Source organism: Aptenodytes patagonicus, chromosome 8, assembly GCF_965638725.1.
Source record: "Aptenodytes patagonicus chromosome 8, bAptPat1.pri.cur, whole genome shotgun sequence".
Classification (NCBI taxonomy): Eukaryota; Metazoa; Chordata; class Aves; order Sphenisciformes; family Spheniscidae; genus Aptenodytes; species Aptenodytes patagonicus.
Genome location: NC_134956.1, coordinates 16,252,648 through 16,264,996, shown reverse-complemented (window position 1 = coordinate 16,264,996; position 12,349 = coordinate 16,252,648). Strand labels below are relative to the sequence as shown.

General features: G+C 40.3%; 1 protein-coding gene across 2 annotated transcripts in view; it reads right to left on the bottom strand.

Annotated features, from left to right (window-relative positions):
• PTPRG (protein tyrosine phosphatase receptor type G) overlaps positions 1–12,349 on the bottom strand; it is a 425,362-nt gene that overhangs the window by 67,004 nt on the left and 346,009 nt on the right. For both annotated transcript variants that reach the window (XM_076346545.1, XM_076346546.1), the window contains one exon: positions 5,935–6,067. In XM_076346545.1, the coding sequence (XP_076202660.1) occupies positions 5,935–6,067 (133 nt within the window). The remainder of the gene's footprint in view (positions 1–5,934; positions 6,068–12,349) is intronic.

Sequence of the window (12,349 nt, the reverse complement as noted above, 5' to 3'; positions counted from 1 at the left end):
CTGCTCATTCCCGCCTTCGTGCTGGTCCCTTGGTTATGCTGGTACAACTCTGCCTGGTTACTGTATGAACCAGACTGGGAGCTAATCTGGTTTAAATCAGGGCATGAAAGCCCCTCTCTTTTTAAAAAAAAAACAAAACAAAACGTGGATTATTTCTCAGTCCAGCTCCTCACATGGTTATACAAACATTTGCATTGGTATCACAGAGGGCAGAACAAGGGCAGGAACGGAGGAGGCTGCTTGAACCGCTGCTGCTGAAATAAATACTCACGCAACTGCACCCGAGGCATTCTTAAAATCAACACACAGACTCTCGGAAAGTGTTACCACCTAGCATCCTTCATCAGTGAGAAAATGAGCAGAATCACGAATATTTTAGGGTAAACTGAAAGCAGCTTTTATCATTGTAAGCAAGCAATTTTACAATGGTCTGTAAATTTGCAATGTTCCTTTTTCAATCAGTACAGTAGATGAAGAACACATTGTGTACTCATAAAATAAAACCTAGAGATAGGTTCAAATAACAATTTCAGCATTTTTTACAACCTGCTACAGGCAGAAGTTCTTTTTTTTCCCCAATGAAGTTTTAACACTCTCTTAGCTATGGAACTGTGCAAGTTCCCCACAATTTAACACCAAAAGGCAGTTTTCCAAGGCATGGTTATTAGACATGGTAACTACAACAGTTCTTGGTCTTACGTTGCAGCTTTCATTTCAATATTACAAGCTGATTTACAAATACGGCTCACCAACCTTCTTCAGTGCTATTTTACCAGTGACAGAACTCAGATGCTGAAATATTGAACACCTGAGCTTGCTCCCAGTGAGGTCTTTGCCACCGAGTTCAACAACAATACTGTCAAACCGTAAGTGACTTGGCCCCAGGTCACACAGAAAATCAATGAGCGAGTCAGAAAAAGAACCCACATCTCCTGGTGCTCAATGTCATTTCTTCTGCGCAGAAAGGCACTACCAGAGAAGTACGAGGCTCTGCCACAGGACCTGTCCCAAGGATTCTGTTCAATTCAACAGGATGCTTAACAAAAACCTAAGAAAACTCTTACTGTCTACTAAATTCTATAGGGTTTTGCCTAAGGAAAATTAAAGGCGTCTTTTTCCCAAGCTGTCTCATATATACATGACTATAAACAAGCAATGCAAGCTTGCTTGCTCTTTGAAAGGCAGCAGCTGTGTTGTTCCAAAAATCTCTCCTGAATGTAAACATATTAGCACTGTATAAACAGCTTGATTTAATAAGAAATGCAATACAATATTCCTGCTTTGTCTTTGGGAACACGATGTTGATGGCGGCAATAATTCAGAGGTGAATTATGGTATCTGCTGAAAAGAAAGAAAAAGAAAACTCTCCAGCTATAGTTGTGAATTAATTTCTTCCTCTTAGCTGAAAATGAGGAATGGCTATAATTTAGTTCTCATTTAAAAGTTGCTGTTGGCTAAACTCTAAAAATCTTAATTGCTTCTTAATATTCTCTGCTTATTTTTCCTTTTGAAACTACAGTCTATAGCATTGTAGTGTTTAGATTAAAAATCAGAATGGAAAACAAACAGTAGAAGGTCACCAGTCACTCCTAAAGTCTGCTTTTTTTTCTAAAATGACAGAAGTTAATGTGTATCAAAGTATTTTAGCTGATTTCCCAACTCTACTCACCCTCCTGCACCTCTGTGAAAAAGAAAGTGGCACTGACCCTGGGTTTCCCTTAAAGTGTCAATACTCAGGACTTCTTCAACTGGCAACAAAATATAGTGGAAGTGCTAGAAAAGACATGTTTCAAGCCATATTATGGCTCAGCATGCTGTAGGAACTCGCTTTGTTGCAAAAAAACTGAAGTCACACTCAATCCCTAAATAGTTTGGAGGTCACTACCAAACACACTCTGCAATTCTCAGAGCTCGTAGAAAAGGCTGTGAGAATAACAGTGGCAAAGACTGCAGACAATCCAAGTCAAATTTTAAACTGACCTTGAAGAACTGCAGAAGGATCTCATGATACTGAGTCTGGGTATAAAATCACAGATGCAAAACAAATGCCCAGAAATGCAAAAATAACATGCTTGGGAAACTGCACCTTACAATGCACATGTTTTAATGGGCTCTAGATGAGCTAGCTAGTGCTCCAGCAAAAGATCCTAAAATCCCAGTGAATAGTTCTCAGAAATACTCAGTGGTTGTCCCTACAGCACACAATTTCAGGAACCAGTACGAAAGCACTGAAAGCAGAAAAAGAAATACCATTGTGCCACTGCAGAAGCGAATGGTGAATCTACATGTTGAGTAAAACGAGGTTCTGGTCTCCTCACCTTTTCTGTCTGCTAAGACTCAAATTCTCAATTCGGTGCTAAAAGAAATCAGTTTCAAGCACTAGAGGTCACGGGAGCAACAGTCCCCTTCATCGTGCCCACGACAGCTCAAGGATCAGCCAGGCCAGCTTTTCCTCAAAAGGAATCAAAGATGCACAGAAGCAAACTTAAATTACAGCCATCATTGTCCCTCCTGCCCAGGAAGCCCAACTGTCAACCAGCTCCAGCTAACTTTGTGGCTCCTGGTCATCCCGCGATGGTGCTCTCCTCACTGTTCTGGGATAAGAGGCAGTGCAATTTTTGCAGCTTCATTATGCTGACCTAGTTTATTTTCCACTCTACCAACTTAAAATCACATAGCCCTCTTTGCACAGCAGTGCCATTAAAAGTACTGAATTCAGGAAACTTTAGTAGAAAGGTAATTCAGAGCTGCTGCTTGCCTGCAAGTTCCCATCCCTTTTCATTACTGAGATGGCCATCATGCTAAAAAGACAGAAGTGACCCCTTCTCTTCTACATCAATCATATTCTTTTGCCATTTGTCCAGGATCCACATGGAAAAGGAACTGAGAACAGCAAATTACCTCTGCAAATAAGGGAGTCTCATTCAGAAATGGCACAGATCATTTCCAAATATATTCAATTACAAGAATTCTCTAATGAACACAGCATGGAAGCTCAACAGATAAAGAAAGGAAAAGCTTCATCAAACAGTGACTGCTTCCTATCGCTCTCCTTTTCAAATAAAGGGAACAGAAAATGAAGCTTCCTTACAACAAGACATCATCACAAAACTTATTTCATTGCTGTATCACAAAGGATCCAAACAGAGATAAACTCTTTGCCCAACCTTCACAAGCAACCTCCATAACTCCTTATTTTGGTCCCTGGATAATAGGGCATCGATGCAATGCAAACAAGCAGAAGGCTTTGCTCTGCTTCATTGTTCTACTTCTGTCACCTCTGGTCTCAAATCATCTAATCCCACAAATGCTCAAAAACGCAAAAGTGAAAATATCATTTGTTTTACCCTCAAAATGTATTGCCAAAGGGTAACTATGTCTCTTCTGCATTTTCTAGTTCTCTGGGTTTTGTTTTATAATGGTTTTTCTCATACCATAACAAAGAACTGCTGTGCAGGAAAAGACCCCTTAGTCCAGCACGCCTGTCCCCTTGAGGGTTATCCTTTCATAACAAGAGTTTCTCTGCTGTGCACTTCAATACCACGTTTCCCACACTGAAAAATCTGTCTCAAACTCATTGTCATGCCATTTGCTTTGATTGTGTTATCTAGCAAATTATTCCATATGTTGCCCATTACATTTTAAGCGAAGTATTTCTTCCTGAAAATCCAGATCACTGTTCCTTTCAAACTTGTAAATTAGACTCTGCGGTGTTTGAGGATCTCTTTTTTCCTTACTTTAAAACACTCACAGAGATAAACACTTTATTTTCCTAAGGAAAGGTAATCACACTGAAAAGGGCACACAAAATGCTGTGTTGCCACTTCAGTGACATGGTCTGCACAACGTGAAATGTTACTGTGGACGATTTGTGTTCTAGTTGCTTGTTGATTTATCCTAAAACACATGTTGACTTTTTTAATACACTCTCTGTATTTGTTAAAAAATCCTCAGAACTATGAAGGTAGACACAGGAGATTATTTTGAAGCTAGTACACGTGTGCTCTCAAGTTTGTTTATTGTTTCTCAATTTGTTGCTTCATATTTATCAAAAAACTTTGACTGCTACATGACATACTTTCCATGTCTATATTAATTTTTAATCTCCACCTTTTTTTTAGTATTAATTATACACAAAAAAATTGATCCACTGCTGTCAGGGCTATTAACGTCAATGCTTATAATTTTACCAAAGCTACTGATGAATGTTAACTACTCATGCATATTATGGAGAGCAGATAATAAACAATTGCTGTCCGTATGCAAAATAACAAACATTACTGGAAAAGTAATTTGGTTTCAGTTAAAGTCTTTGTTCATGCATCTTCCTTGACTTCTGTGCTTGTTTGTTATTACGAAGCAAATAAACATTTTACGAGGTGGATGGTTAGGAATTTTGAATATAAAAAGTATTTAACTTTAATTAACATATCTTAATTTTAGACTCCAGTAATACTATGATCTATAATACAAGCCAATATTTATCAAAAATTAGTCCCTGACTATTGGTCACTAAGCCAGCACTTTCCAACTTTAATATCTTCTCAGGGACGGTATTGTTACTCTTTGAGCGAATTAAACACTAAGTTTGCAACTATTTCTCTCGATCCATTAGTGAAATTGCAGGAAATGGAAACGTTTTCCAAACAATGAGAGGTACCAACATTCTTCTTGATAATAGCTGTTAGCATTTTATTTCAAAACCTTCCTTCCTTAGAAGAGCATTTTGTATCAACGCAAGATAAATATTACTAACCCCTCATTACAGTGCTTCAGGATATACCATATCCTTCAAGGGCTTGCCTGCTATGAACGGGACCAAGTTTAGTCCTTCAAATGAAGAAAATATATATTGAAGGACAGGACACTACAATGGGATCTTCAGAACCTTTCCAATTTCAGCTTTTGAGCACACATCACTGCAATTTCTTTCATTGTCTTACTGCAATGATGTTAATTACTTGCAAAAGTTAATAGAAATGATTTTCACAAGACTATTGTCACCTATTTATTAATATTCTTTCAAATATTCCCAGCCTCAACAATTTGGCCAATTGTCAGCAAAATGGGTGTACTGAAAAACAGCTTGGTAGTTTTTTAATTGATTCTGCAAATGTAATGATCAATGGACTGCTATTTCTCATCAAAGCTACTTTTCTGTGTCCCATCTAATCAGATTTTGAAATAATTCCCAAGTACCTTCTATGAGGCTAATCCCTGGTTAATTTTCACTACCAGACAAATGAGGTGTCTTTGGGTTCTGGTTCTGGCACAAGAAGGTGCTACAGGTTTTAATTTACTCTAAATCAAATGGAGATGGATTTGTTGATGCTAATCCTAGCCTCCACCTCTGAACCAATGCCCATTGGTGTAAAGGACAGTATCTCTTTGTAAGAGGCAATCTTTACTTTCAAGACTTTGCAGGTTGCAATTCCGAACACTTCACCAATGCTAAAGAACTCCTACTCAGAGCATTGCTATGTAACGTGAAAAAAGCTTATCCCCCTTTCTTGAAGTACAGTCAAAGGAAGAAAAGAACTGCTTAAGATCACACAGGAGGTCTGTGGCAAAGCCACCCACGGAACCAAGTCCAGTCTCACTGGGCTTTTCTCCCACGACCACCTTTCCTGCAGGCCAAGACAAAGATACCTTTTTATAGCTATATGAGAGGGACTAGTTGCGAAAATGTTTGTCAGCGTTACAGCTGGCTCTACCATTGCCACAGCTCTACCAAGCCCATTTTCATGACACAAAAATCAATATTTAAGACAGCTGAATAGTTAACCAACAGAGCTGTTCTAGCATCCAGAGTGACCTAATGCATCAATCACCGTAACATCTAATAAAATAAAAAACACAGGACCACATTAAAAAACACCACCTGAAATGTGTTTTAAATCATAATCAGTTTCCATCAAAAGGAAACAAGCTCACCTCCAGTAGACAAGCACAGCAATGAGAAGAATGAGGCACACGAAGGTCAGTGCTGAGACCACAATAAGCGGGATGATCCATTCCATTTTACCAGGAGAAGGTCTCGTGGCCATGCTGGAGCTGTTCTTTTCAGCTGTGTGTTAAACACATAGCAAAAACAATCACTAAATGGAAAGAGAATTACTGTATGGAACAATGTGTAAGCAAAACAAATAGCTTGTCTGTTTTACATGGTACGAGTAAACAGAGCAAAGATCTTCTAATTGCGGGGTGGGACTCCATTTGTCTTTAGTCTGAGACATGAGAGCACAAAAGTATGGTGTTTATTGCTACATATGGCTTGGATTTTACTACTGCCTGTAATTACAGTCTCATAGACAACTTTAGGACTCTATCGTGCAAGCACCTATTATCAGATGTGGAGTACCCCCCACTGAGTCATTTCACCACGGTAACAAAGTAAACGCTTTGCTCGGTCATCAGCATTTGCAGATAAATGCACTCTGTTTCTCAACGCTAGAGGACAGCCCTGTTTGCAAAGCTCAGTGTAATACTTTGCTTCAGAAATCAATTTCTCTGTAACTATCTTAAAATAAAAAATCCTCAACATGTTGGGTGTCATGTCACATCATTTGCGGAATTGTCACAATCTGGTTAGTTACTGCATACGAAAGCACTTTTTAGCATATGGATTGTCAAGATGGATGGATGAATGAATGGATCGGATGTGTTGTAACTGACAGAAGAAATCATTATGCCACAGCTTTTGAACAAAATTAAAGTTGGTCAATATCCTGAGATCTGGCCGAGTAACTCCGTTTCACTTTTCGCAAGACATCTCGTTAAAGTAACTGTATCATACGTAAGATGAATATCTAGAGGTTCTGCAAGTACTGGAGCCAATGAGCATGTCAACATATCAGCATATCAACTGTATCAACATATTTCAAAAGACATCTAATTTGTGCAAATTCATGTAGACTTGACGAATAAATTGTTTTAGACAAAATGATAAAAGAAAAATACAGAAGCGGATTCTGTATCTTACTCATGTTTCCTAACAAACAGGCGGTAGTTGATCAATACCTGTCAACAGGACGTAATGGGAAAGGATTAGTGTAAACAGCTTCAGATTTGAAAAAGGATTGAAATGTACGCACTTGACTTCTACTTTTTAGCCTACGTGAGTCTTTCCTTACCAATGTGCTTCCTTGCCCTCCTTCAGTATTGTATTATCATATCTTCTGAAACTGCTGCAAATCCTACCAGAAGAACATAATTGCCTTTTCACCGTAGGCAGGCAAAACACAGATAATTGGAAGTCACCAGATGTCACATAATATGAAGTCATACTCTATTTTAATAGCATTTAGATTATACTCCTCCATAGGCAGGAGTAAAATTCAACTAACGTGGAAGTAAAGGTTAATTGTAAATGCTTTTGCCTGACTGCTGAAAACAGAGCAAGGCTGCAGGCTGCTGCAAGCCCAGCAAGAAATCTTTCTAGTTTTAAGAACTAGGCTGATGGAGGTAATGCCCTTTAGCAAGCAGCCTAAATGAGGTGCTAATCAGAGGGATGTTTGGGGGAAGTGAACGTGCACTGAGTATAGAACTGATCAAAAGAGAGATGAGTAGCCAGTTGTCTCCAACTTCAGTAAGAAAGGCTACCGAGGTTACCAACAGTGCCACTTTGCGGAATAGGCACAACGTTGTACCTCGAGCACGTGGTGAGCTTTCGTCTTCACAGCATACTAATAACATACAACATACCGTTTTTAAGACAGGTCTTTGACTTCCTTGACTAGCAAAGAATAAGGAAAAGAACAACCCCAAAACTAGAGCAAAGGCTTATTCTCTGTATTTACCAAACTTGCAAAAATCATAAGCCCCGAGGCATCGGCTTTTATCAGTGCATTTCAAATCATTTAACAGCATGAAAAAATTAAGCCTGTGAGGTAAGTGTTACTAATCAGAATGGTAAAAGGGACAAAGCAAAAAAACATGCAATGTAATAAAACTTAGTAGGAGAGCCAAACAGTCGCACCACCTTACATCCATTAGGGTGTTGCTTCATTTCTCTCCAAGGACATTATTCTGTTTAGTTTCACCTCCACATATTTCAACACAAAAACATATGTTTCTGTTTGCATGGGAAGAAAATTAAATTCCATTGTAAGCACAGCATGGACTGGAGTCCCAGTGCAAACTATTAAATTCTGCAGTGCTCACGATGCTCTTCTTACTCAGTCTACTGTGGAGAACACACTTATCTGACCCTGCCAACTCCCTATACCACAAATGTGAGGATAAGAAAGTGTTCAGTATGCTGAGTGCCAGAATAGCAAACGCCATTCCCGCATGCTGATGGCTGGCCCCAAAATTCCAGTTGGGAATGCCCAACCAGTGATATGCTTCAGAAAAAAAGAGACCGTTCCTGTGCTGGCTTTGAAGAAAAAGTCTTAGGTGTTTTCCACTGCTTAAGTAAAGTGTTGAGAGAGCTTAAACAAACGAATGCCAATAAAAATTGTACTAGAATGACAGCTGGGGCCAGAAGTACAGCAGTACAGCTGGAGTGCTGGCGCCTGTCTCTTGAGTGTCATGGCAGAAGACCCTAAGAAAAGGCAGCACACTGGGTAACTTGGAAAAAGAGTTTAAGGAAATACACACAAAAAAAGACAGATCTGGGGCTTTATAGCTTCCTGTTCTCCTACGTAACAAAATATTATAAAATAAAAAATAGTCAGCATTTCACTCTTTTCCAAAGCAAGAATGTTGAGCCTTGGCAGTGTCAACAGCATATCCTTGTAATGGTGCCCACCATACGCTGTACTTCGGGGCGGGGGGGGAAGCTTAAAAAATGGACCAGGAAACTCCATTTTTGCTAAGAAACGTAAACCATTTCCAGTGGCATATGCCTTCGTTGAATTAATTCAGTTTGCCTTTTACTGGCTTGGAATTCATCCCAGTAGGAAGAAATAAAAATTATTACAGCATATCTGTTTCAGGAGGTCCCACATGATACAAGCCCCGGCACTGCTAAATCCACTCCTGCGTCTGGAAAAATCCGTAACTCCTGTGCACCACCCATTCAGCAGTTCCATCCGGGCCCTGGACGGATAAGGCCCTGGCACAGTGATCATTAGAGGGCATTAGGCAGCGAGGGAGGCTTTGGCTGTGCAACTCTTGCACAAAGGTCAAGGCAAGAAAGAGGCATTCTACAATTTGTGAAATGTACTGTTTTTCTGTGTATTCTTGGTAATTGGTTCCTGAGAATAGAAACATGCTTATTCCTTAAGTTACACTGCTTGCTATAATAAGCAACCATAGCTGTAATACATAACCTATCTACCTTTAACATCCATTGCACAAACCGCCAAGACAAAGTTCTGTTTGTTGTACCGTTACAGATACCGTCAACTACGACAATACCCGTGTTCTGCAGGCCAAAAGAAAACCCCCACTGCCGAACTGCCTCAGATCATCCGATCACTTAAAAGAAAGAATTCACCTGCTCATCTTTCCTTTGAGTAAATGAAATTATGGACTTATACAAAGGTATCAATTAATTTTGGAAAATAGTATCAGCCATATTATTAAACAATGAAAAGGCAAAAACATGATTTAAAAAAAAGTATTACGTTTGACACAAGCTCATGCCATCGTGCAGCTATTTCCTCCCTATTTCTTTAAAGGCATTCCTGCAGTAGTCATACTTACAGGCTGTGCACAACTAAGCATAGCTTTTCACTGTTTTGTAAACAGATGCCAATCATATTTAATCCTGATGTCAGATATCTGAAATTCATACTGTTTGCAAACACCAAATAATTCAATCCTTTTATTTTCAAGCCATTCTGCCATTTGCTCCTGTAAGTTGCCATGCAAAATGGCTCAAGTGCCGCATGAAAATACAGTTTAATAATCCTTGCCACGTATGGAGAAAGAAAGAATTACACAGATGTTTAATTATCTTAATGAGGTTATCCCCAAAAGGCTTTTGTAACCTCAGACCTGGCAAAGACTGTTCTAAAAATCAAAATTCTGCCTCTGCTAAAAGCATACACCAGGCTTGAAATTTAACCCTGCACATCATGATGTCTCTACAAAGCCCTCCCGTGGGAGGAATTCGGCAGAAGTGGGTGAATGCTGAGGGATGGGAGGACCTGGCTGAAGTTCGGATCAAGGGCCAAACCCACGTCTCTGTTCACAGTCCCAGCTCATGATTCAGGTAAAAGCCCCAACCGAACATCTATTACTTTGCTCACAACAGCCCATTCGTTATCTCCTGTCAAATACAAAGGATCTGTTTAACTCTCCGGCAAAACAAACCAAAATTCTGTGGGATAATATCTGCTCTAGCCTGATTAAACTGAATCATGCTGTTTTTCTTTTTTTTCCCTCCTCTTTTTTTTTTTTTTTTTTGGTAGAGCATCATTCTAATTGCTGTTTTTCTAATTTTCAGGTTTCAGAGTCGCGGACAATGCTGAGCAGCTGTGTGTGTAACAGTTGCAGATCAAAGGTACAATTAGTCTAATGTGGGCACCAAAACAGAGGAAAGGATGATCAGGAAAATGAAAGAGGAGAATGCAAGCAAGCGTTCAGTGACAGAAGAAAATCATTAGCGTTGGCCGATACCACCAGACAAGAAGAGGCCAATGCCATTTGGAAAATAATGACATGGCCTCAGGAGAGGTGTGTGTGTATGTGCGTGTGAAATAAGCACTAAAAGAAAATGAGCCTTGCTGTACTAATTGGCCTCGCACTTTCCCTGTAATTTCTCATGTGTTCCCTGTTCTCCTCTAATCATCCACACTCATGAGTACTTCCCCATTCAGTTATCTCTTTACAACTGCTAATTTGACGCTATATAATTAATTTTACAAGTGTACATTGTTATGAAACAATTTTCTACTCTTTAAAATGATTAAACTTTGTACTCACAAAAACATTTTTGAAACCTTGACAGCTTTTTAAGAACTGCTTTCCTGAAGAAAAGATGCATCCAAAAAAGTTTCTGCCCTCTATGGGACATCGTAAGCAGCAGGGGTTCTTTCTGCTCACTCTGGAAGTGGCCTTCACCCTCTTTTAACTGTCCTGATGCTCAGGAATGTTTTCAGACACTTCTGGCAATGTCCTCTTGGCTTCACTGGTCGTTGTCTTGATTTCAAGTTTACTTTGTTATGGAAAACCTTTAAGGCCCTTTCTCATAGGAAGAGGTCTTGCTTATGTCTGGAGTTTCACTGAATTCAGTGAAACCTTGCATGAGCTAGGTCAGGTCTGTATGAATTGCCAACTTCCATATTACTGTGGAAAACAATTAAGCTGAAGCAACTAGTCTAAGGCTTCATGCTAGTGTTTGATTGATGGGCCAATTCACCAGCTGTGGGATTTGCTGACGTGTGTCTTCGGTAACCTAGATCCAGCCTGGAGGAAAGCTCCTTCTCCTGCATTCCCGAGAGTCTTCTCACAGGGGTAGCACTCCCAACAGGCCTGCCAGGCCTTCTCAGACACATCTAGTAAAATATTTGGGCAAATTCTGGGTTAGGTAGACCTCAGCTACTGCAGGTAGTGGGGTGCAGAAGCAGGGTGACACAAGATGCAAAGAAAAGAAGGACTTGCCTGAAGAGACTTTGAAGGACAAGGTCCTCACACCTGGTACAAAGAAATTCAGACTGAAAGCCTCTGTCCCAAAGCCAATAAAAAACATCTCAAAATGTTCTTAGAGTTGAAAAACACTAGCCCTTCCCAATGTCTGGACAGGCAGTCATCAGGTTTGTGACATACTGTCCTGGTTTCGGCAGGGATAGAGTTAATTTCCTTCCTAGTAGCTGGTACAGGGCTGTGTTTTGGATTTAGGGTGAGAACAATGTTGATAACACACCGATGTTTTAGTTGTTGCTGAGCAGTGCTTACACTAGTCAAGGACTTTTCAGCTTCCCATGCTCTGCCAACTGAGAAGGCTGGAGGTGCACAAGAAGCTGTGAGGGGGCACAGCCAGGACAGTTGACCCAAACTGGCCAAAGGGATATTCCATACCATGGGACGTCATGCTCAGTACATAAACTGGGGGAAGAAGAAGGAAGGGGGGGACGTTTGGAGTGATGGCGTTTGTCTTCCCAAGTCACCATTACGCGTGATGGAGCCCTGCTTTCCTGGAGATGGCTGAACACCTGCCTGCCCATGGGAAGGAGTGAATGAATTCCTTGTTTTGCTTTGTTTGCGTGCGCGGCTTTTGCTTTACCTATTAAACTGTCTTTATCTCAACCCACGAGTTTTCTCACTTTTACCCTTCCGATTCTCTCCCCCATCCCACCGGGGAGGAGTGAGTGAGTGGCTGCGTGGTGCTCAGTTGCCGACTGAGGTTAAACCATGACACCAATCTAACATCTTCCACCTGGAGGTCAAGGACAGGGAA